General features: G+C 46.8%; 1 protein-coding gene across 1 annotated transcript in view; it reads left to right on the forward strand.

Annotated features, from left to right (window-relative positions):
* Window positions 1-19351, forward strand: part of LOC121928103 (polycomb group protein ASXL1-like) — a 22167-nt gene extending 2816 nt beyond the window's left edge. The window contains exons 2-7 of the mRNA XM_042462391.1: window positions 664-810; window positions 7542-7705; window positions 7809-7905; window positions 11783-11888; window positions 12510-13113; window positions 14719-19351. Of these exons, the coding sequence (XP_042318325.1) occupies window positions 664-810; window positions 7542-7705; window positions 7809-7905; window positions 11783-11888; window positions 12510-13113; window positions 14719-17655 (4055 nt within the window). The 3' untranslated portion in view covers window positions 17656-19351. The remainder of the gene's footprint in view (window positions 1-663; window positions 811-7541; window positions 7706-7808; window positions 7906-11782; window positions 11889-12509; window positions 13114-14718) is intronic.
* The last annotated feature ends 4700 nt before the right edge of the window (window positions 19352-24051 follow it).

The following is a 24051-nucleotide window of genomic DNA, read 5'->3' on the forward strand; positions in this document are numbered from 1 at the left end:
TTATTTTAAAAAACCCATTCAACTGTGAACTGCTATTTGCCATCAAAGTATAAAGTGTTTTAAAGTGTTCCTATATAAACAAACACACATACTTGCACAAAAAATATTTTAAATGATTTTTAAAAACAGCTTTGCAGGGCTGGCCAGTTAATGCTCTTCTGTGGGTTCCTCACTCCTAAATGGTCTTTCCTCCCCCCTCCTCCCCAGAGATATTACAGAAAGTGACATGTCACCCAAAATAATATCCTGTGGTCTTCCAGAGCTCTAGAGGAGCAGAAAATCTGGCAGCATAACCTTCCAGGCTCTGGTGCATTCTCACACCTGGTTTAGACTCTGATGAATTGGGAAGCAAGGAAGGTTCTACCACAGGGAAAATGCATTATAAAGCATTGTGATGAGGAGGAAGAGCAGCTGTCAAGGAGCTGCTTTGAAGGATGGTTCTGCCTTTTGCATCCTCAGGGGTTTTATGCTCCCCTGCCTGCAAAAGCCCAGGTCCTGGGGTGTCCTTTAGGTAACACCAGGGTTTCAGCTAAAGCTTAAAAGATAGAATAGGGTTGTCTTTGGTAATGCTGGGGTTCCAAGGAGGAGAACATGGGGAGTGGCTGACGTAGTCCTATGGGACTCTTCCTCCTGCTCATTGGTGAGTGTGTTTGTTTCTTTCAGGGCTCCCAGGGAGACAAACTGGTGGTGAGAGCAGCAGCAGCAGCAGCAGTTCCTCAGCCCTTTGTAGCACAACAGGACGACGCACCAGGACAGAAATTGCCCGAGACCCTCCTCAGCTCTTTCGAGGGTTCCGCAAACCCTCAGGTGGTAAGTACCCATGGCCCAATGTCCTTATCTGGACTTTTGCCTTTCAGAGCAGAGGCATGGTGGCTGTTTATCTGGAGTGATTTGATGGTGGATTGTGGATTCCTGCATGGCAGAAAGGGATTAGACTGGATGGCCTGTGGAGTCTCTTCCAACTAAGAAGGATGGCGTTGAGGGCCTTTGTAAGAACACCCGTTTCTAAAGCTGTCTCCTGGTGTCTCTGTTTCTGCGCTGTCCTGTTGAGCTATTAGCCAGATAGCGTACCCCTCTGTAAAACCTGGTAGAAATGCAACAGTCTGCCTTTTCTTTCTTAGAGACATTGGAAGGCAGGAGCAGGCTTTGGGTGTATAGTTTGAATACTGTTTTAAACTGATTAGTGCTTTAGCTTTATTTCATTTTTTGTAGCTGATACAAAGTGAGAATTTGAGAATTAGGTGCGTTGCTTTCTTGTTGTGGGTTGCTCTTTGTGTTTTGTAAACAGAAGTGTGGGGTAAAAACATTAACTTATTCAACCTACTCCTGTAGTCCTATAATAATAATAAAATTTTATTTCTATACCGCCCTTCTAGAAATCAGGGCGGTGTACAACAAGCAATCCATACAATCAAACATATTAAAATACATTAAAAACATTACAATAAAAACAAGCAAACTCATGCCAGCTCAACCAGCTGATGAAGGAGGGGAGAGAGAGTATACTGGGGGGTAGAATCAGGGGTAGGCCCGCTCGAAAAGATATGTCTTCAACCCCTTCTTAAATTGGGCCAGGGCAACCCCTTCTTAAATTGGGCCAGGGAGGTGGCCGAGTGGAGCTCGGCGGGTAGCTAGTTCCAGAGGTTGGGGGCCGAGGTGGTAAAGGCCCTCCTGGTGGTAGTAACTAATCTGACCTCTGGAACTCTTAATAATTGCTGCCCAGTTGATCTGAGTGTGCGGGGCGGATTGTACGGAGAGAGGCGGTCCTCCAAGTACCCTGGGCCCAAGCCATTTAGAGCTTTATAGGTAATAACCAACACCTTGTATTGCGCCCGGAAGCGAATAGGCAGCCAATGAAGGTCTTTAAGCACAGGTGTTATGTGACTGGCCCTGGAAGTACTGGTGACCAGTCGTGCTGCCATATTCTGCACTAATTGCAGCTTCCGGGTATGGTACAAGGGTGGCCCCATGTAGAGCGCGTTGCAGAAGTCCAATCGAGAGGTTACCAGAGCGTGTACTACAGTTTCAAGGTCCCTCCGGTCCAGGTAGGGACGCAGCTGGCGTATCAGCCGAAGCTGATAACAGGTGCTCCTGACCGTCGCATCCACCTGAGAAGTAAGATGGAGCGACGAGTCAATAAGCACCCCTAGACTGCGTACTAAGTCCTTCACAGCAAGCGTGATCCCGTTCAGGACAGGTGGAACCACCGCCATCCCCGGGCCAGGAGAACCTATCGCAAGCACTTCCGTTTTCTCTGGATTCAGGCTGAGTCTGTTTTCCCTCATCCAGCCCATTACCGATTCCAGACAGGTCACGAGAGGAGAGATGCCATCCCTGGTCACTGCATCAGTCAGAGACATAGATAAAATTATTTGAGTGTCATCAGCGTACTGATAACCCCGCGCCCCATGACTCCGGATGATCTCTCCCAGCGGTTTCATGTAAATGTTAAAAAGCATGGGAGACAGAATGGCTCCTTGGGGAACCCCAGATGTAAGGGCCCTCTTGTTGGAGCACACATCTCCCAGCTGCACCATCTGGAACCTCCCAGAGAGGTAGGATCGGAACCACTGGAGCGCAGTGCCCCCGATTCCCACCTCTACCAGGTGCTCCAGAAGGATACCATGGTCTATGGTATCGAAAGCCGCTGAGATGTCCAAGAGCACTAACAGGTACACGCTGCCCCTGTCTATGCTCAGACAGAGATCATCGACCAAGGCAACCATGGCCGTCTCAACCCCGTAACCCGCCCGAAAGCCAGTTTGAAATGGGTCCAGATAATCCGTATCATCCAAGATCGATTGAAGCTGGATTGCAACCGCCCTCTCGATCACCTACCCCAAAAATGGCAGCAGCGAAACTGGCCGATAATTGTTATGTATCAGGGGGTCGAGGGAGGGCTTTTTTAACAAAGGTTTTACAATGGCCAATTTTAAGCTGGATGGAAATTGCCCGTCCCTTAAAGATGTATTTATAATCCGGTGTAACAGTGAAGTTACTACCGGTCCCCCCTAAGCTGCTAACCACGAGGGACAGGGATCGAGGGAGCAGGTTGTCTTCCTGACACTTCTAAGGATCTTGTCCACATCCTTGGTACTAACAGGCTCAAACTGATCCAGTACAATCGAGTCCACGGAAGCTCTAATGCTGGTATCAAGACCTTCACTTATCCGAGAGGTTTTATCCACAAAGAAGTTGTTAAATTGGTCACAGCAGGCCTTAGAATGTTCAAGGATCTGGTTCGGGGCAGGAAGGAGCTGAGTTAGCTCCCTCACAACCCTGAACAACTCTGCTGGACGCGACTCCGCGGACGCGACACGTGCAGCATAGAATGAATTCTTAGCTGCACGTATCGCCTCTCTGTAGTCCTCCAAAAGATGGTCTATGAGAGCCTTGTTGGGTAAGCGCTGATGTTTCTGCCAGACGTGCTCTAGCCGTTGCAGCACCCGCTTCCTTGCCTGGAGATCTTCCGTATACCAGGGCTTCTTTTTGGAAGCAGGCCTGAGAAGACGCTTGGGAGCGATGCTGTGTATAGCCCTGGAGAGATCAATGTCCCAGATGTTGGTCAGGGCATCAGCAGTATCGCCGTCATTTCCAACCATATACCCCTCTAGGGCTTCCTGGAACCTTTCGGGTTCCATCAGCCTTCGAGGGTGGACCATTCTAATAGGTCTGCCACCCCCGGGAGGGATCTGGGTAGATGCCCTGATTTTTGCCTCCACCAGGAAATGATCCGTCCATGACAGAGCGGAAATATTAGTAATTTCCGTCCACGGAATTTCCATGTCCGTACAAAAGACCAAATCGAGTGTATTGCCCGCAGAATGCGTCGGACCCGAGACCAATTGAGATAGGCCCATGGCTGTCATGGTATCCATGAATTCCCGAGCCGCACCGGATGGAACATAGTTGGCCGCGAAGGGGATGTTGAAATCTCCCAGGACCAGAAGCCTGGGGGACTTCAGCATCAGCTAAATAAATAGAATTCAACAATATAGGTGATGTGTGCTGAAGTGATAGAATGTCACACCATCGCTGCCATTATCACTTAATATTGAGTCCTGCTCTGCTTTTTAGGGTGAAAGACCTCACAAAGTAGATTACAGCATACTTTAAAACAGGATTGGCTGGTTTAAACCTTGGTTTAAACCAAATGACTTAAAAAAAAAGTCCTGGATTTTTAAATTGATTATTCTTTCTTTCTTTCTTTCTTTCTTTCTTTTAGAGTCTGGCTATTACTATTTTCCAGCCCTCTTACTAGACCAATGACTTGGAATTTAAACATTTTAACAGTTTATTGACAGTTGTTTATTGTTAGACCAGTATCCAATGCCAGCTGCTTCTTTTTAATCACTTTCTTTATAGTGCAGCAAATGCTATTCGGAAACAGATAATTAACATAAGTTCAACCGAAACGACTTGCTTTAAAAGAGCACTTTTTAAAGAACAATTATTATTTAAGCTAGTGGCCATAATATCTGAACTGCATTTTGCCACTTAATTTTCTGAGTTAGTTTTATATTGATTTTGTCGTATACTCCTATATACAGATGATCAATCTGTCAGTATAATTCCCAAAGTCAGAAATTGGGAAATCCTGCTGTGCAAGTTAATTTATAAGGGAATTCATAAGAGAATTTCTTTGGTATTATTCTACATCCATGCTGCTTGTGGTCATCATTTGAGTAAGCTGAGCCAATGCAGTGAGATGAGTTATCTTTTGAAAAGATAAAGTCCCATTGTGGGAGATAGGCGGGATATAAATCCTTGAAATAAATAAAAAAATAAAATAAACGAGAGCAGAAAATTTGGAATTACATTAATGCAAACCCCACCACCATCAAAACCAACCCCAAACCCTGGTTGAAACAAACAAACCAAAGCCCTTGCTTTGTTTTTGTTTTCTTTTAACTGTTTTTTTTAAACTCCCCCCCCCCCCCCCCGTTTTAAAGTCAAAGAGTTGGATCCATGACTAGTCATATCTAGAGTAGATGGCACTAGGGATTATATTGCAAACATATGTTGGATAATAGAGCACATCAAAGAATTTCAGAAGAAAATCAATTTGTGCTTTATAGATTATAGCAAAGCCTTCCTGTGGATCGTGGAAAATTGAATCTCTCTTGAAGCAAATGGATGTGTTACTACATCTGATAGTCTTGATGATTTCATTGTCCTAATGAGTAGTCTGTACCCAGAACAAGAGGCTACTGTCAGGAGTAACCTCTTGTTCTTAGTACAGACTATGCATTCCATATGGAGAAATGGAATGGTTTTCAGTTGGTCACGCAAGGCTGTATTTTATCACCCTATCAGTTCAACTAGTATGCTGACCATATATGTAAAGCAGGATTAGACTCGGAGGAAGGAAGCGTGAAAACTGGAGGAAGGAACTTCAACAATTTAGAGTTGGAGTGATTACTGAAGAAAGGCGGGATACAGACTGCCAATTTGGGGCGGTCTGGCCCCGCCCCTTTCCCCGGAGTATCGGGGCTTCAGTGGCTACACCGGCAGCCGCTGAGGCCCCGATCCGCCGCTTTTCGGGCTGCGGGGAAGCGGCAAAAGGCTGCTTCCCTGCAGCCAGAAAAGGGGTGTCCTTGGGGCTTCAAGCCCCAAGGACACCCCGCGGCGGCAGGGAGCAGAGAAAGGGGCCGCTTGGCCCCTTTCTCGTTTAGTCCGCTGGGCGCAGCCTTCAGACGGCTGCGCCCAGCGGACTAAACCCGGAAGGAGCTCCGAAATGGAGCTCCTTCCTGCTCCGTGTCCAGGGCGCACTAAGCGCCCTGGCGCGGAGCTAGTACGTCATAGACGCGCCACCCCGTCTAGAGGCCATGACGTACTCACGACGGCGGCCGTGCGGAAGGGCCGCCGCCATTTAGTGCGTGTTTGCCACGCACTAGGGTTAGGGCGGTGCGTAAGCACCGCCCTTTCGTAACCCTAGTGCGTGGCGAACACGCACTAAACTGCCGGTATGTAACCGGCCAATGTCAAGGAAGAAAGTGCAAAGGCAGGTTTACAGCTGAACATTAAGAAACCAAAAATAATGTCCACAGATGATTTATATATTCTACCAACCTAGCAGTTCGAAATCATGCAAATGCAAGCAGATAAATAGGTACCACTTGGGTGGGAGGGTAATAGCAATAAGTGCAGTCTTGCAAGCCACAAGACCACCAGAGTAGTCCTCAGATAATGCTTGGCCCCTTGGCTTAGTAATGGAGATGAGCACCACCTGCTACAGCTTGTTACAACTAGACATTCATGTCAAGGGAAAACCTTTTCCTTTTATACAGTGAAGACATTGGGTTCCAAGATTTTCCATACCTTGGGTCAGTCATTAATTAGAAGAGAGACTGCAGTCAAGAAATCAGAAGAAGACTAGGACGTGGAAGGGCAGTCGTAAAGGAACTAGCCTCTATCATGAAATGTAAAGATATGTAATCAAATACTAAAATTTTCATGCTGTCATATTTCCAGTTGTGTGTGGTTGTGAAAGCTGGACAGTGAAGAAAGCAGGAAGATAATCAAGTCCTTTGAAACATAGTTCTGGAGAAGAATTCAGTGGATACCACGGACTGCTAAAAAGACAAATGAATGGGTCTTAGAGCAAATCTAGCCTGAACTCACCCTAGTCCCAAGTTAATTAAACTGAGAATGTTGTACTTTGGCCATATCATGAGAAGACATGACTTCTTAAAAAAGACAATAATGCTTGGTAAGGTAGAATGCCATAGGAAAAGAGGAAGACTACATTCCAGATGGATAGAATCAATCAAGGAAACCACCATGGCTGTCCTGAGTCTGCAAGACCTGAGCAGAGTTGCTGATGGCAGGGTGATTTGGAGGTCTCTCGTTTATAGGATCGCTGTAAGTCAAAGTCAATTTGACAGCAGTTAACAACAAAGACTAAATCCACTGAAGTCAGCGGGACTGAAGTTAGTTGTGACAAACTCTAGTCGCAGCATGCGGAATCTGGCTTCAACCCCCATAATCAAAGCCTAAGAACAGTAAGCCATATTCAGTACATAAAATAACACATAATAATAGCAATTAAAACTTTGGAAGCACAAGAACCTAAGCATAATGAAATGTAGTTTGAAACAGATTTTTTAAAATCTCTAAAAGGCCAACAAAGAAGGGACCACAGGCTTTTGGAAGATATACAGATATAGGTTCATTGCCCATAGCAGAAACAGCCATGTCTTTACCAGTCATACAGCTGTCATTAGCAGGCTTGAGAGCAGAGTCTCAGAGTTGTTCTTAAAGCTTAAGCTGTTGGTACTTAGGTGATGGTTACTTTTCAAAGGCTCCATTGTTCAGACCTTTAGACTGCTTGAAAGCAGAATCAGTCTCTGTCTGAGCTGTCTGTATCTTCCTCTCATCTCTGTCAGGACTGGTCTGCAGTGAGCTTTAGAAACCCCTCTTGAGAAGAGAGTCTTCTGCGCTGAAGACCTGTAGATGTGGGTGGGTAGAAGGGAGGTGTGTGTTTCCTTGCATCATTCCCCCCCCCCCCCCGGTTTTATGTGGTTCTTTGGAAATTCCAGGGCAAATGAAGAGGAACAGGGGTGATGATGTAGACTTTGAGACGCCTGGCTCCATTCTTGTCAACACCAACCTCAGAGCATTGATTAACTGCAGGACCTTCAATGCGCTGCCCCTGCATTTCCAGCAGCAGCTCCTCCTCCTCCTCCCTGAGGTGGACAGGCAGGTATGGCTGCCCACCACACTAGCCCCAATCCTTTACCCTCAACCCGCCACCCATCATAATCATTGTGCATGCTTCCCACCTGCTGTCCTTTGGTTCCTTTTAGGCTGGGACGGATGGATTGATGCGACTCAGCGGAAGTGCCTTGAATAATGAGTTCTTTGCCCTTGCTGCACAGAGCTGGAGAGAGAGACTGGCAGATGGTGAGTAGCAGTTTCTTTTTGAGCCCCTGGTGGTGGTTATAGTGTGGAGTAGAGTATCGCTGCTATTCTGAAGCAGGAGTCCCTTCTGGGAATTGATTTTGCCTTTCTTTCTGAAGTTTGGGCTCTTTATAGCCATCGTCTATCAATAACAGACCAAACAGTGTATACTTAAATGAATGAAGTGGTTGCCTTATGTCTTGGGAGCATGGATTCTACAACCCCACCACTACCATCAGAAAAAAAGAAATCAGACTGAATGCATTAGCTGTTTTTCCTTGTGCCAGCCTCCCTTCATGTGCATGGACCAGTAAACCGTACCAAGAAAATGTGATTCTTTAAGTTCACCATCATGCACATTGAGGAACAAACCCCTAAGGGCTGCCTGTTTTCCCCTTGTTTATAAGAAGTGGCTTGAAAAACTTGTGGAAAATTTCCAATGTAAGAATTTTAAAAATGAATGAATTACTCCCCTCCTATTATTGTTGTTGTTGTTGTTGTTGTTATTATTATTATTTCCTCCCCATATCAAAGATCTCAAGGTATCTTACAGACAGCAATAAAAACAAGTTAGTTAAAAACAATCAAATAATTAAATAATCTAAAAATATATTAAACAACCACAATAAATTACAAACAGATTGAAAAGATTTAAATGTTTTTTAAACTATGTGCAACTGTATTTGGGAAGAATTAATGGAGCCCAAAGGCTTAGCTGAATAACCAAGCTTTAACTTGGTACTTAAATTGGGGAGGGCAGTCAACAGTTTGGGTACCACAGCTGAGAAGGCCCTCCCATCTCCCAATGCAGTGTATTGACTTCATTGATGGGACATAGAGTCCCCCCCCCCCCCCCCCCGCAGATAGTAATCTTAAGGCAGTTGCATATGGGGAGAGCACTCCCTCAGCTATCAAGGTTCTAAGCCATTTATGGGTTTAAATCTCATCACAAGCACCTTGAATTCAGACCAGAAATGTATTGGCAGCCAGTGCATTTCGTTTAAGATTGGCACTACATGCTGTCTATATGATACAGTGGTACCCCGGGATACGAAAGCACCGCCTTACGAAATTCCCGGGATACGAAAAAATCCCATAGGAAAAAACTGTTCCGGGTTACGTTTTTTTTTTTTTCAGCTTACGAAAAAAATTTTTGGTGCTTTTCGGCGCTTTTTTGCACGAAACGCGGCTTTCCAGCGCTAGCGGCTATGGCTTTTTCGGGTTACGAAAAAAATCGGGTTACGAACGCCGCGGCGGAACGAATTAATTTCGTAACCCGAGGCACCACTGTATTCCAATCAGTACTTAAGCTTCTGCATTTTACTATAGCTGCAGCTTCCAAGGGGAGCCCCACATAGAACACATTAGAATAGAATCATAGAATGATGGGATTGGAAGAGACATCCAGTCCAACCCACTTCTGTCATGCAGAATACACAATCAAAGCACCCCTGACAGGTGGACATTCAGCCTCTGCTTAAAAAACCTCCAAAGATGGACACTCCACCACTCTCTGAGCCAATGTCTTCCACTGTCAAACAGATCTTACAGTCAGAAAGTTCTTCCTAATGTTGAGGTAGAACTTCTTTTCCTCCAGTTTGAATCCATTGCTATGTATCCTAGTCTCTGGAGCAGCAGAAAAAAAGCTTGCTCCATCCTCAATATCCTTCAAATATTTAAACATGGCTACCATGTCATCCTTAACCTTCTCTTCTTCAGACAAACACACTCAGCTCCTTAAGCCACTCCTCTTAGAGCATGGTTTCCAGTCTATCTGGGAGGTTACCATTGCACAGACTGCTGTGACTAGGTTATCTCTATGCAGAAAAGGGTGTAACTGGTGCACCAGTAGAAACTGGTGCCAAACATTCTGAGTTGCAGCGTTCACTTGGGCCTCCAGTGAAAGGAATGGATCTAAGAGCTACCTAAGCTATAGGCCTGCTCCTTCAGGGGGAGTGCACCCCCATTCAAGACAGGCTGTTTACCCAATTGCCAGACCTGAGAACTGCCAATTCACAGAACCTCTGTCTTCCCTGGATTCAGCTTATTGACCCTCATCTAGTCCATTACAGTATCCAGACACTGGCTTAGCACCTGCACAGCCCAAACTGACTTCAATGCCAAGGAGAAATAGAGTTATTTTCAGCATACAGATGGCATCCCACTACAAACCCCCTTATGACCTTCCCCAGTGACACCCTGCAGTTTAATAGTTGTGGAGCTGAACAGGAATCCCCCCCCCCCCAATGTTAGCCTCTGGAACTGGCCATCTAGATAGGAATGAAACAACTGTAAAACAGTGCCTCTTGCTCCCATCTTATGGAGCCAGTCCAGTAAGATATTGTGATTAAAGCTGCTGAGAGATTCAGGAAAATCAACAGGGTAGCATTTTCTCATCTCTCCCCCCCCCCCCCCAAACTAGGTTGTCAATCAGAACAGCCAAGGCTGTCTTGATACCCACTCTGGTCTGAAACCAGACTGTAATAGGTTCAGATAATGTTTCCTCCAAGAACGCTTCCAAAAATACGTTAGACCAGATGCCCTCACCCATTTTTGTGGTCCCAAGCTCCCTTCCCCCTGCCCACAAAAGCATCTAAAAAGAGAGCTTATTGCTCCTGGAAACATGCAAACTTACTTTAGTAAAAAAATTGTGGTGTTTTTTGTTTTGTTTTTTGCAGTGAAGGGGCTTAAAACTAGGGGGTTTAGAAGTTGGTTTATGGGCCCATCCCTGTGTTAGAAAGTGGTTGTGGTGATTTTCTTAGGTTGGCTCTCTCTTAGTGTGTATCAAAGCAGTTGCTTCTGAGCATGGATTCTCTTGTACATTTCTGACAGTCTGCATATTTCATAGTTGTTTTATCTCTTTGCTGCAAATGCTAGCCTGGAACAAAGTATCTCATGATTGTTTTCAGTGAGCATATTGTTAGCCACCTTGAGTGCTATATTTTAGTAGGAAAGCTAGATATAAAACTATGCAGGGGGAAAGAAAATGTTTGTGACCATGGTTTGCTCTTTGACTTGGAAAACCCTGGAAGAAAGAGTTTTAAAATTGTAAAGCAGTCATTCTCTAATATATTATGGCTTATGTTCAGTGGCTCACTCTTTGGCTTTGCCACTGTCTTGCTACAGTCTTACATCGCTGTCAGTTCTCACCTGCAGTTGTACATTACAGTCAGTGGGCAATCAGTTGAGGCAGGCCAGTTTTCTTTTGGGAAAATTGCCTGCCCATACGTGTCCTCCTATCCTGTTCTCCAGCAAACCTTCAGGAATCCACGGGGCACAGTTTCAAAACAGCTGCTCTGAAGTCTTGACTACATAAATTTCCTTTTTAAAGTAAATGTAGAGAACTCTTGAGCTTAAAAAGTTATTAGTATCATAATTAACTTTGAAGACTTTAAAGGAAATGCTGATCACACTCTGGAGATTATCACATTGAGTTTAAGGTGCCTTATCCTCGACAAGATACAAGCAACTTTAATTTTAAAAAACAGGTGTTACCACATTCAGATGTGGCTGGATGAATGCAACCCATACACAGCTCGGATGCCAGCTGGGCTTATCTTGTGGCTTTTCAAAAATCGAATTTTCCCGTTCATGCAAAGCAGCAGGAAAAGCCTGCATTCGCCTGGCCACGGTTGAGTGCAGTAACATCCTTTTTAAAATTAAAGGCGCCTGTATCCTGTCAGGGATAAGGCACCTTAAACTGAATGTGATCATTTCCTTTGTTAAAAAGAGATGGATCCTTAAATGTTAAAAGGTCTGCAACTATTTTGGCCTTGCATTTGTCCAGTACCTTGCACATAATGTGAATCCTGTCGAGCCAGTGTTCTGAAACCAGCTTCCTCCCTTATTGGAAGGTTTTAGGTTGTTTTTTCCTTTGCAGGGGAATTCACTCATGAAATGCAGGTTCGCATAAGACAGGAAATGGAGAAGGAGAAGAAAATGGAACAGTGGAAGGAGAGGTTCTTTGAGGACTACTATGGGCAAAAGTAAGTCTGCCTATCTACTCTGTAGCAGTAATTGTCTTTTCAGTAATGCAGTGTTAGGGGGGCTATGGAGCTTCATCCCTTCCTTAGGACAACTCTGACTCCCACCCGTACCTCTAAATTATTTTATATTAAAAAGAAGATAAATTTGAAGGTACATCTGTAAGGAAGACTGTATGCTTCTTATTTATTGAGAAGAACAGGCAGGCCTGTGGTCGTCAAGAAATACCAGGTGCTGTAGGCTGTATTTACGGGGAAAGAGCTGGCAAAACCACCTCTGAGGATTCCTTGCCTAAGAAAACCCTGTGAAATTCATGGGGCCTCCATAAGTCAACAGGCAGCTTGAAAGTGCACACACAAGCCACTGGAAGAGAAATTAGACTCCCTGTTTGTACCTCAATCAATTAATTGATATCCTGCCTTTCTTCTGGCAAGGATAGCAGCAGGGATTGTGCATATAAAGCTCAAAATATTATGACCTGTAAGCAAAAAAGGGAGAACTTCTAGAAAATGAAATGCTTTTGGATACTGGCTCAGGAAGGACGTCACAGTAACCATTCTAAAAATGCAAGATTCCTCCCTTTGTGTGCTGTTTGCTAATCTAATTTTATTACTGACCAACAGGCTGGGCTTGACCAGAGAGGAGCCTCAGCAACAAAAATCTGTGCCCATTGAGGTGGAAAGGAAGACTGATTCAGCCTCTCCTGAAGCAGAACCTGTCAGGGTGCAGCGTGGTCCTGTCACTCGCCAACGAGATGGGCATTTGAAAAGGCGTTCTCTTCGATGCCGGACGCGAAGGAGCCTGTATAAACTGCGTGAGCTGGACCAAGCCGAAGAAGCCAAAGAAGAATCCTTGTCTGGGGAACCAGAGCCCACTGACGGCAGAGGCACTAAAGCAGAGCCAGACTTGCATGAGGGGAAACAGGCATCTCCAGAGAAAGAGATTGCACCTGAGGCAACCAGGATCCCAAGCAAGGTAGAAGACATGGTGGTGGCGATGGCGGCAGCAGCAGCAACTACAGAGAGGATTCCCACTCTGCCCCAAGAACCTCAAGAGCAGGAGTCCAAGGAGCAGAAGAGGAAGTGCTTTGAGCAGGCGGCCTCTGCCTCCTTCCCCGAGAAGAAGCCCCGGCTTGAAGACCGTCAGTCCTTTCGTAACACAATTGAAAGTGTTCACCCAGAAAAGCCACAGCCCACCAAAGAGGAACCCAAAGTCCCACCCATCCGGGTAGGAGAGGGGCTCATCATGGGCAGTTGCCCCCTGAATGCATGGCTAGGTTTCCTCAGAACAGCTTACAGCTTGAGGAAGGGGGTGCTTTGCTGCAGCTTTGATTAGCAGCAGTAAATCCTGAGCCAGGGAGGAGTCTTAGAGTGGGATGGGGAATGTGTACATGTGGGGGGCTGCCCAGGTCAGTACCAGGACCTGGCATTGGATAAATTCAATGAGGAGGACAGGCTACTTGTCACCTATAGTATCAGAGGCAGTACCTTTCTGTAAACCAGTTGCCAAGGGAGGGCAAGATGGAGGGTGCAATAGCACCCAGGTCCTGCCGGGGAGACACCAATGGCAACCAATTGCCCTCTGAGGAAAAAGGATCTTGGACTGGAAGTGCCCTTGCTCTGACCTGGCCTCTAAGGCTCTTCTGATGTTCTGGCTGCAAAAAAGGAAATGGGTTAACCTTGAGAAAAATCTGTTATCCTCAGTTCATTTGGATTTTTTCTTCCCTGGCAGATAAATCCCATCTACCCTCTTCACTTCATTCTTCTATAGATGACAGAAGGATTCATATAACCATTGAGTGGGGAGGGATCTCAAGGGCCATTTAGTCAGCGTGGCAGTCCCCTGCCACATAGGATTATGCTCCTACAGAAAAATGCCCATTCAGTCTGTTTAAAAACCTCCGATGAAGGAGAGTCTACCACCACACTCTGAGGCATCTCCCAGTGAAATAATTCTTCCTTAGGTTTAGATGGAATCCCTTTTCTTGTGCAATTTAAATCCATCATTCTTGTTTTAGTCTGCACCAGCTAAAAACAAGTGTGATCCATCTTCTACATGATATCTCTTCAAATATTTAAAGATGGCTTTCTTGCCACCTCTCAGTCTTCTCTTCTCCAGGCATAAACATACCCAACTCCCCAAGGAGGAGTTTTTATGGTTTTTGGTTTCCAGATGTTGGTCACCCTCTGAAAACATTCCAGTTTGTCAGTATCCTTGACCTGTGGTGTCCAGAACTGATACCCATTACAGACCATTGTTTGAGGCCATGCGTGGTTCCTTTAGCATACCCCTTTTTGGATAAATGTATTCACCTGCCTCTATTGGTGAAATTGAGTGTGATCACATTTGCTTCATGCTTGCCAAAGCTTTGACCTTCCTCCTACTGGTTGAGCAATTGGGCTTGTGTTAGGATATTCTCTTTCAGCATTCCACACACCAGATGCATTTCCTTGTCCCTCCTCTGTGGCAAGAAGAACAGTTATTAAAACCATTACAGTGTAATAAATTAAGTTTGATGACCATTCCCTGTTCCCAAGTTGTTTTAGTGGTTGTAGTTTGCTGAACGGCAGATGGGGAATCCTCTGTCTTAATAGAAAATGCTCAGAGCTTTTGCCAGACTAGATTGCCCAGACTTTTTTTTGGAAGGAAGCCATGATATAAAAACTGGAGATTCTAGTGGTGTCCCTGTCACCAAGTCAGAGTAGTCTTTCCCTAATTTCAAGAACACCTCATAGTTCTGAAGCAGAGACCTGAAGGGTATTGATATTCTGCAGCCCACCTGAATACTATGTGAAGCTCTTCTTTAATTTTTCTCATTTGGTTCTTTTTCAGATTCAACTTTCCCGTATCAAACCACCCTGGGTGGTTAAAGGTCAGCCAGCCTACCAGATATGTCCTCGGATTATCCCCAATTCAGAGCCCTCCGGCCAGAACCGAAGCGGGCCCACAGCCACTGCTGACTTTAAGGCCTGTGCTCTGCAAGGCCGGCTCCAGCGAGAGGCTGCTTCTCCTGCCACCACCCCTGCCTCTGCCACCGCCATTGGAGGTGGGGGTGGGCCGGGAGGAGGTGGACAGAGCACCGACGAAGGTGGCGGCGGCAACGGCTACAGTGGTGGTGGTAACAGCAGCCACAGCTGCCGCCGTCGCCGCCGCCGGAGGGTCCGGCAGCCCAGCCGTCATCCCAGGTGCTGGAAATCGAAGAGAACTCGTGGGAAATGTGTGTCAGATCTACAGCGAACACAGTTACTGCCGCCTTCCCAGCTAGAAGGCAAGCCTGTTTTCGAACTGGCTACTCCAAGTTCACCAGCTTGCAAGGGTGAAGCCTCATTTCCAGTGGTTGAAGGTGAACGTGTGTTCAGACTGGCTACCAGTGTTATGTCATTTGGATCTGAAAATGCTGTCCAACATTTCGAGGCATCTGGGGGCAGCCGTGTTAATGGCACCAAAACCAAACTGACCCATGACTACTCTATGAGAGAGGTGCCAGCAGGCAGATCTGAGCATCCTCTGGAGGATAGAAGTAATGAACAATCACTTGATGCTACATCACAGGAAGACCATGGTGATGATGAGGAGGAAAAGGAGGGGCTTTCAAATCGTCGGATGGGCTGTTCTTGGCAGGAAGATTCTCCCCTGAATCTCTTTGGAGACACAAGCATTGTAGAAGAACATGACAGTGCTAAGCCAGTGGTTCTGAAATACAACTCTGCTGTGAAGGGAGCCTCCCATAGTCCTAATTATGCCACTGGTTTAGCCTTGGTGAGTACTGAGGAAAAGACCTTGGAGGCATTCAACTCTTGTGGGCAGGAAAATTTTCCCCCTCCAGAGAACACTAGCATTCCTGGGACAGAAGATTTGACCCAACAGTTCCACGTGTCGTCATGTCAGCAGGCAACAGAATGGTATAGCAGAGAAACACCGAGTGGGATGCACAGCAGTGACACGTGCGAAGCTCCTCTGTGGAAGCCAGAGCCACACCCTGAGGATTCAAATCCACTCCAGGAGCAATTTGCCCTGAAAAGTTGCCTTCTGCCATGGGAGACACTGGGAGAAGGAATGACAGGCACAAAACCTTTCAGTGATGAAGAAACCAGGAGTGTGTTAAGTGAGACAACAGAGACAGCATCTGACCTAGAAGCTGAACTCACAGATGAAAATGTGGAGTTAAACCAGGATGAAGTTGCAGAGAAAGGGGCTGTTCCCAGCAGAGGCCACTCGGAAGAATATAATGGGGTCAACCCTGAATGTCCTGCCAAAATTGAGGCTTGTACACACTTGGATAATTTGCCTTCCGAATGTGGAACTGCCAGCATCTGCCTACCACCAGGCTGGAAACTGCAGCCACCTGTTCTCCATAAAGCCCATTTGGAGAGCCCAGAAAGGCCAGTGCTGGCGACCCCCAAGCCTATGTCTCCAGAAGGAAGTAACCCTCTGGTGTTTCAGTTGCTCAGGGAGAGTCTGCCTCTGCAGACAGTTCTTCCGGGCTCTTGTGGTACCAACCAGGTGGCAAAGGTGGCATCCTCTCTGGATAAGCTCTCAGAAACTTGCTTCCCAGTGGAGAGCAAGAGCAGCAGCTCTCTTTCCCAAAAGGCCCCACGGGGTGAGGGCATGGACATGACTGGCATGGTCAGAAATGGGTGTGATGTATCAATGTGTTTGAGGGACTCTTCCGCAAGGCAATCCACTCCAAGCCCAAAACCTTTGTCCAGAGAAAGACTGAAGAAAGAATTAGAGAGAGTGGAGGAAACCGCAGAGTTCAGCCCCAACTCCATCTCTCTAGATGAAGCCACAAGTATTTCTCAGAAGCCTGACAACTTGGATCTGGGAGGAGGCGTAACACTTACTTCCAGTGCTTGGGAAGAGCCAAAGGTTTCCTCGGTTGTTCTTCTGCCCAAACCAATTGCTGGTGGGAATGATCAAGAGAAGCCAAAGGCAGCTACTGTTGTGCCATTCCCTCCCAGCGCAACCTCTTTGGCTTCTGATAAGTTGAGTGGCAATTCCATTCCTAAGAACCAGGGAATAGGTGGGAGGAAGGTCTTTGGTCCCAACTTCCCCTGCAGTATTGCTACAAGAGCCCAGCTTCCCAAAGGGTGGGAGCCCTTTCCCATCCTGAGCATGCTGTCGCATAGCAAGCCAGTGTCTCCGCCAGCCAAGAGCGCCATGCCAGAAGGTGGTGTTGCCCCAGTAAGGGAAGACTGGCCTGCCAAGCCACGGCTGCATCTGAGTGGCAGCGAAGGGGTGGAGAACAAGCGTGGTCTGGCATGCCCTGGCCCAGCAAGGAGGAATGGCGAGAAGAGGAAAGAGGCCCCAGCCAGCCCTGCCAAACTCATGGAGCAGCTGCAGAGTCTCCCCCTGGTGCGGGACCTGCCCCTCTTCCGGTTGCCCAGGAAGCCTGGCAAGAGCCTCGCTCAGCCTCTGGAGCCTTCCTCCATCCCTTCTCAGCTCAATATCAAGCAGTCCATTTATGGGAAACTCTCTAAGCTTCAGCTTAATCCTCCCAGCTTCAGCTATGCCTCTGCCGCCCCTGTTTTTTCCAGAAGTCTTGTGGGAAGCACAATGCCGCTGGGCCACAAAGCAAACTTTGCCGCCTCCCGCGGCATCTCCCTCTCGGCGCAGATGTTTTCCAACAGTGACCACATGGAGGAAATTTCCCTCAAGTGTTCATGCAGCCTTAAAGCGATGATCATGTGTAAAGGCTGTGGGGCATTTTGCCATGATGACTGTATCGGCCCCTCCAAGCTTTGTGTGTTGTGCCTTGTGGTAAGATGATGAATTAACTGCTCTGGGACGATGAATGCTGTATATTTAGAGTGTCTGCTTGGATAACAAAAGATCCTGGGATTTGTAAACAAAATATCATTCTGGTCATAATAGAGGCAAAGTCTGATGCTGTATGTTTTGGTTTTGGGGCTGGAGTGGGGTGTGGGGGACAGTCTAGTTTCTGGGGAAACTGTTGAACATTTTGCCCGCTTGAATGGCTTCCCTGGCAATGGGGGAGGGTGGGTGGGGCCGTATTGTCCCATGTTGATCCCTTTGGAAAGGCAGGGAGGGTTTGCCTGCTACTGTAAGGAAAAAAGCAGACCCTGTCTCCGTTTAGAGGCTGAGTTAAACAGGCCCAGCTTGCAGAATTCTGTCTTCCATTCTTCCTTGCTGCCATCTCCTCCCTGCGTCCTGTGGTTGTGCACAAACATTTTTGTGAGCTTTCTGTCATCAAGGGAGAGCAGGAGATGATGAGCGGCTGTGAGGCTTCAGTGCAGGAAGCAGGGTGGCCGCTGGAAAGGGGGTTTCTCTCTGGAGCAGCTGGGATCCATGTGGCAGAGGCTGCGGCCATCGTCGGCTGTACCCAGACCCCTTCCCCTTTGTGTGAGAACGTGGCCCCCTCCCCAAGGGGCGCTGGGGCTGCATCTTGACTTTTTAATTTCTAAGCAGTGTCATTTTTTAAAAAATAAAAGTATATATAAATATAAATATATATATATAATTTTAAACTTTTTTTTCTTGGGTGTAAAAAGTGAAATGTTTGGCTCCTATATGTACCCTTCTATGCATCTGTTGGATCATGTATTTATATGTTGTACACAGTACTGGCCAATTCTGTAAATTGATGTTATGTACATACAGGGTTTTTGTTTTTTGTTTTTTTTTTTACGTCCTTTTATTTTTCAGGCTGAAGCAGTATTGCATTAAAAGTGGTGTTGGTTACTAATCGCTACCCATAGTCCCAGCTGCTGTATTTTGTCCTGCCTCGTCTCTCAAGGCTGCGGTGGGGGAAACTGGCTCCCAAGGAGGGTTCCACCCAGCTTCCCAGGCTTTTGATGCTCTGGTTTCGGACTCTCCACATCCCACCCCAGGGTAAGCTGAAAAACTGGCCCCTGAGTGGCGTGGGGTATCCCTGGCTAGGCTGGGCTGGTGAACCTTTGGGTGGCCCACATTGGGGATTTCCCTCTGAAGAAGAGGATTTCTGTTAAAACAAATGGATAGCTTTCAAGGTCCTTCCAATTTCTCTGCCTCTTCCCTTAGGTTCCCCCCTACCTCTTCCTTGGCCAGGCTCCTCTTTTTCTCCCACTATCTCAACTTCCTTGCTTCAGCATTATGGAAGTGTTTTCTTTTTTAAGCAAGCACCACCTGGTTTTTCCTCTCCAAGATGGTGTGTATTCTTAATCAGTGGCAGCTTTTCTTTTTTTAGGAGGAATTTTTAAGGAAAAGAGAGTAAAGCGAGAGAAGTGCATTGTGCTTATTATAGGCAGCTAAGCTGATGGTCTGAAACCTGCTTACCAAAGATGAGGGGGCACATATTTGGGTGTCTCCTCTCGCTCTGCATTCTCCAGGGCCACTATTGTGTGTACAGACTGGTTTCCGGTCTGGTGGGTGGGCCATGGGGGAATCCACTCTGATGACCCCTGATGTTGTTAAATGTCCCTTGTGGTATTGGAAAAAATAATAAAAAAAGATTTTGAAAAGCTGAGCATCTTCTTATTATACACTTGCTGGTGAAACTGCCTCGGCTCCAGGTGGAACGGCAGCAGGTGAAGAAGTGGATTGGTTTTGCCTCCAAGGTCTCAGTGAAATGCATTTCCTAGAAGAGGGATTTCCAAAATTTAAGGGTAAGGTAAACCATGAATCAGAGCAGTTTTCTAAAATGGATATTAAGAGTGGCATTTGATTGGAAGTGAGGGGGAGACTCAAGGAGCTGGGATGGGTGTTCCTGAGCTCCAGGCTGTGGGTTGCTGACAATTATGAGATTCTGTGTTTTTCCCTGCTGCAGCATTGCAGAGTAGTCCAATTCCCCACCAGTGACTTAGAATCCTGGAGTTGGAAGAGACCCCAAGGGGCATCCAGTCCTACCCCATTCTGGCCTTCCTGTGACATAGCCATCCAACCTCTGTTTAAAGACCTCTGTGGAAGGAGACGCCACCTCTCTCCGAGGAATTGTGTTCCACTGCCTAACAGCTCTGGCAAGAAGTTCCTCCTAATGTTGAGGAGGACTCTTTTCCTGTAGCTTGCACCCATTGCTCCGTATTGCAGTCTCTGAGCAGCAGCAAACAAGCTTGCTCCATCCTCTGTGTGACACCACTTCAAATCTTTAAACTGATCACCTCTTACCCTTCTTTTCTCCAGCTTAAAACATTCCCAGCTCCCTAAGTCTCTTCTCATAGGGTTTCATGGTTTCCATACCCTTCATCATTTTGGTTGTCCTGCTCTGGACTGCTCCAGCTTCTCAACATCCTCTTTTGAACTGCGGTTCCCAGAACTGGATGCATTATTCCAGGTGAGGCCTTCTCAGCACCATTGCCAATATAGGAGGAGTTGCTTATGGAGCAAGACAGCCCTTGTGGCTACAGGAACCTTCCCCAACCCCAGCAGCATTTGGAGGTCTGCCTTGCCTTCCTCCATGGATTCTGGTCCAGAAGGGAGACTGGCAAGTGATGCCTTTGCAGGCCAGTCTGTAGAAATGTGAGGGCCCTCTGCAATACCCTTTGCCTCTTGTAACAGGCTTGTTGCGGATAGTGTTAAGAGTGGCATGTTTTAAAGCTACAGAAAAAGTTAATGGAACAGAGCTGGGATTATTAGTTAAAATGCAACCTTCCACAAAATAGATTGCTTTGCTCTACAGGTCTGGCATGCACTGTGTTTGGAAGTGTAGTAGCTCCTTTTGCTTGGATGGGGGAACTGGGGGCAAAGAGATGCCACTAGCAGGCATGCTGGAAGGGGTGAGATGCATTTCTGTTTGTTATACAGTGTTTATTAAGTAGATTCAGTCTTATAATATGATATACAGACTTCCAAAAAAAATCCACATACTTATGAGATCAGTGCATTTAGCAAGTAATACCATGGATGGAAAGAACTGCTTGATTTAAAACAGCTCATTGGTCTTTTTTTAAGTGAGTGGGACAAGGAGGTTGGCCTGTGCTACTCATTTCACAAACAGAAACAGAATTAAGTTGCATCACGTAGAACAAACACACGTTCTAAGAATTAAAATATTAAGCCACATTTACTGGGGGGGGGGGGAGATCCACTGTATAGAACACCAAAAAAAGGGTATTTTTTTCTTCCCCATAGCACATGGAGGAGGAGGAAGCGCCCATCTGCTTAGAAGAGCCACATAAAAGTTGCATAGGTGCCTGTCAGGAAAGTCTTTTTCTTTTAAGAATTTGACTGATTTCAGCAATAAAGTGTCACTTTTTCAAGCTGGTTTTCAAAGCCACGGGCTTCTTATGTAGCCTTTCTCAGAAATTGCAGGGGGATTGTAAAGCACTGAGCTTTTATAACCTGTCAAAACCACGGGGGGGGGGCTCTTGTGCCTTGGCTTGCTATTTCCCCCCATTGGTCCCACTTTGCAGCCTTCCTCTTGTGCCTTGGTGGTAAAAAGGGGGAGAAATGCTGATGAATGAAACCCTAGCATTCTGTGATTTGACCAAGGAGTGAAATCCTGTTTGCAGCCATTGCACCTCTTGCTGTTCTGAGGGGCTAATGCTGAAGGAGCTGCAAGGAAAACAAAGGGGCCTTGATGTGCACAAACCCCCTTTTTTTCTTTTCCATGCAATGCATCCCAGGAGCAGAGAGTGGGATGCTCGGAGTACAGAGGTGGGTGGGACACAGAAATGGAGGGGTCCTGTGGCTTTTGCTAAGCAGATGGATGAGGGTGAGGCGTGTCTTCCTCGCTGAAAGTGGGGCTCACAGAACACAAACGGGGTACTTGGAGTTCTGTACATGTAAACAGTACACTTTCACTGAGTCCAAAGTCAGGAGCAGAAAGTACAAAGGTTCACATTGGTCTTAGGTACATTTACAGGCGAAGAAACTGAGCCGTGTGGCTCTGAAACGACAACCAAAACCCAAACTTTCTATAAAGCACCACTAAATTATAATATATATATATGTATGTATGTATGTATTTATATATATATTAAAAACAAAATTCAGACCAAGGACAGATTGTAGTTGGTAATCTGGTGAAATCGCTAGGCTACCTTGTAAAAAGTTTTACAAAAAAGTTACAAATCAAAACTTCTTTTTAAATAGTTTTTTTTAACCCTCTGAGTTCAAAGCAGCATTTCTCATATATATGAACTGGTGCGAACGGTTAACAAAGCCATCTGTGAGGGGGAGGCGGCCCTCGATGGGGCGCGGGGGCTGTAAATGGGGAACGGAGGGGGCCATTTCTGCTTGGGGTCCTGTGAAATGTTTTTGGAGCAAAATGCCGCTGCTGCGTACAAAACGGGAGCAGGGAGGGAAATACTGTTAACAGGGTGAAGATATTTCCCCCCTTCACTGGTTTTTGCTAAAGGCTTGATAAAAGGCGTTGTCCTCTGATGTAAGCGGGAACCTATGGGTTACAATTCCGCTTTTAAGAAAAAAGGGGGGAAAAGCCAGGCCCCCATTCAATGGAGGTCAGTGAAAGACCACAGAGATGGCCTCGGGTGTAATCGGAGCTACAGCTCACAAAAATGGCTTCTTTGACCAAATATGGAGCAGATTACTGAGGCTGTCCCCGCCAGGTATCTGCATGGGTCAGACGTGGGGTTGCAAGCCCCAGCACTCGTGCCTCTTTCTCGCTTTTTGCCCTTTTCAGTCACAACTGTGTTCTACTGCGGTTGCAAAGTACACAAGCAGCCATCGATATACACATACTATGCCAAAGTGATCCAATGGAGAGGACTCCACAAAGTTGCCTCTCCACCCAAGTAGCTGGTTCTCCCCATCTCATGGCTATGGGTCCTCCTGGTTGATGCCTCTTAACACAGTGGAGAGGCCGCGCAAGAGGATTTTAAGGACAGCGATTGTCTCTGCCACTTTTCTAACGCTATGTTTTCCACAAAGGGTTTTTTTAAATTAAAAAAAACATTCGTACTAGGGTTGTTCCTTGCTGGCGGCCTTAGCCGACAATATATATTTACACAAAATTCAAATTTGGGAGGAAGAACAGCAGGCGTAGTGCACCCAGGGTGGGAGGAAAATTCAAGTCAGGAAGAGGAATGATGTGGAGGCCGGAAGGCTATTAGAGCAAAGGCTAATTCCAGAAACCCCCCCCCCCCACCATCACCTGAAACTAGGAGATCGAAACCCAGTCTTTTCCTAATAAAGGAAGGACCAAGGAGGTGAACTGGAATGGCAGACACACTCTTACAGGGCATGGGCACCAGTGGTTACTGAAAACCTCTTCACCAGAGCATCTGCGATCATTTGTTCCTGAGAGCTTCCTGGGTGTGAAAGGTGGCTTAAGTCTAAGCGCCTGAGCCCACAAACGCAGGTGTGGAAAGAAAGCCCCAAAAGTGGCCTTCATGGCAAAGGCTAATTTAGGAGTGTGGTGTTAGCAGCATCTCACCTTGTGGAACAAGGCAAAAGAAGCCTGAAGCGGGGCTACTCTTCTGCAGTCCCTTCTGTGTGGAAAGTGTGATGGGTTGATTGTGGGGAGAGGGTCAAAATGGGTCAGCTAGGAGTAGTGACGGGGAGAAGCGAATTTGGCTGGGCTTGCAGGCTGGCGAAGGTTCTGGTCGCTGCTGCCGCCAGCAACACTGCTGCCATTGAGGAGACTGCGTGGCCTGCTCTGGCTCTTCTCTTCCTGATTTTTAGTAGCATGGCTCAATATTGCACTGAGCAAAAAAGCAAGTGCATAAGAAAGGCAGGGAGTCTGGAGGAGAACAAAAAGGGGCACAAGCCTCTTACCACACGTCAGAAACCGTGGGTTGCTTGTGGCAGTTCTTTGCCTATTTGGCGGCAACAAAAAAAGGGCCCTATAGCAAAAATAAGAAAACCCTGCAGGAACAAGAAGGACCAGAGGAATCGTTTTGCATCCTTCAGAGCCTCTTCCTCCACCGCCTGCCAGGGGGAAGGAAGTGGGGAAGAAACACAGGCTGCCAGCAGAAGTGGGCCCCTGAGGGTTCAAGGATGGGCTCTGGAGCCCATTTTGGGCAGCGGGGAGACCACCATTCAGAGTGAGGTAGAGGGTGGAGGGCAGAGGCCAGGCAGCTGTTTGTCTCTTGGCCCCCAGTGGCTTTTCCTTTAAAGTGACCAGAGCAAGTCCTTGGAGAGAAGAGCAGCTGAGGTCCCAGCAAGGTGTCCATCTTGGAGCTGGGGAGCAGTTGGAGTGTTGTGTGTTTAGGGGGACATCTCACCTGTTGGGCCGCTTGGAAAGGTGGAGGAAGCCAGCAGAGGGTC

The sequence above is a fragment of the Sceloporus undulatus genome, chromosome 4 (genome assembly GCF_019175285.1).
Source record: "Sceloporus undulatus isolate JIND9_A2432 ecotype Alabama chromosome 4, SceUnd_v1.1, whole genome shotgun sequence".
NCBI lineage: Eukaryota > Metazoa > Chordata > Lepidosauria > Squamata > Phrynosomatidae > Sceloporus > Sceloporus undulatus.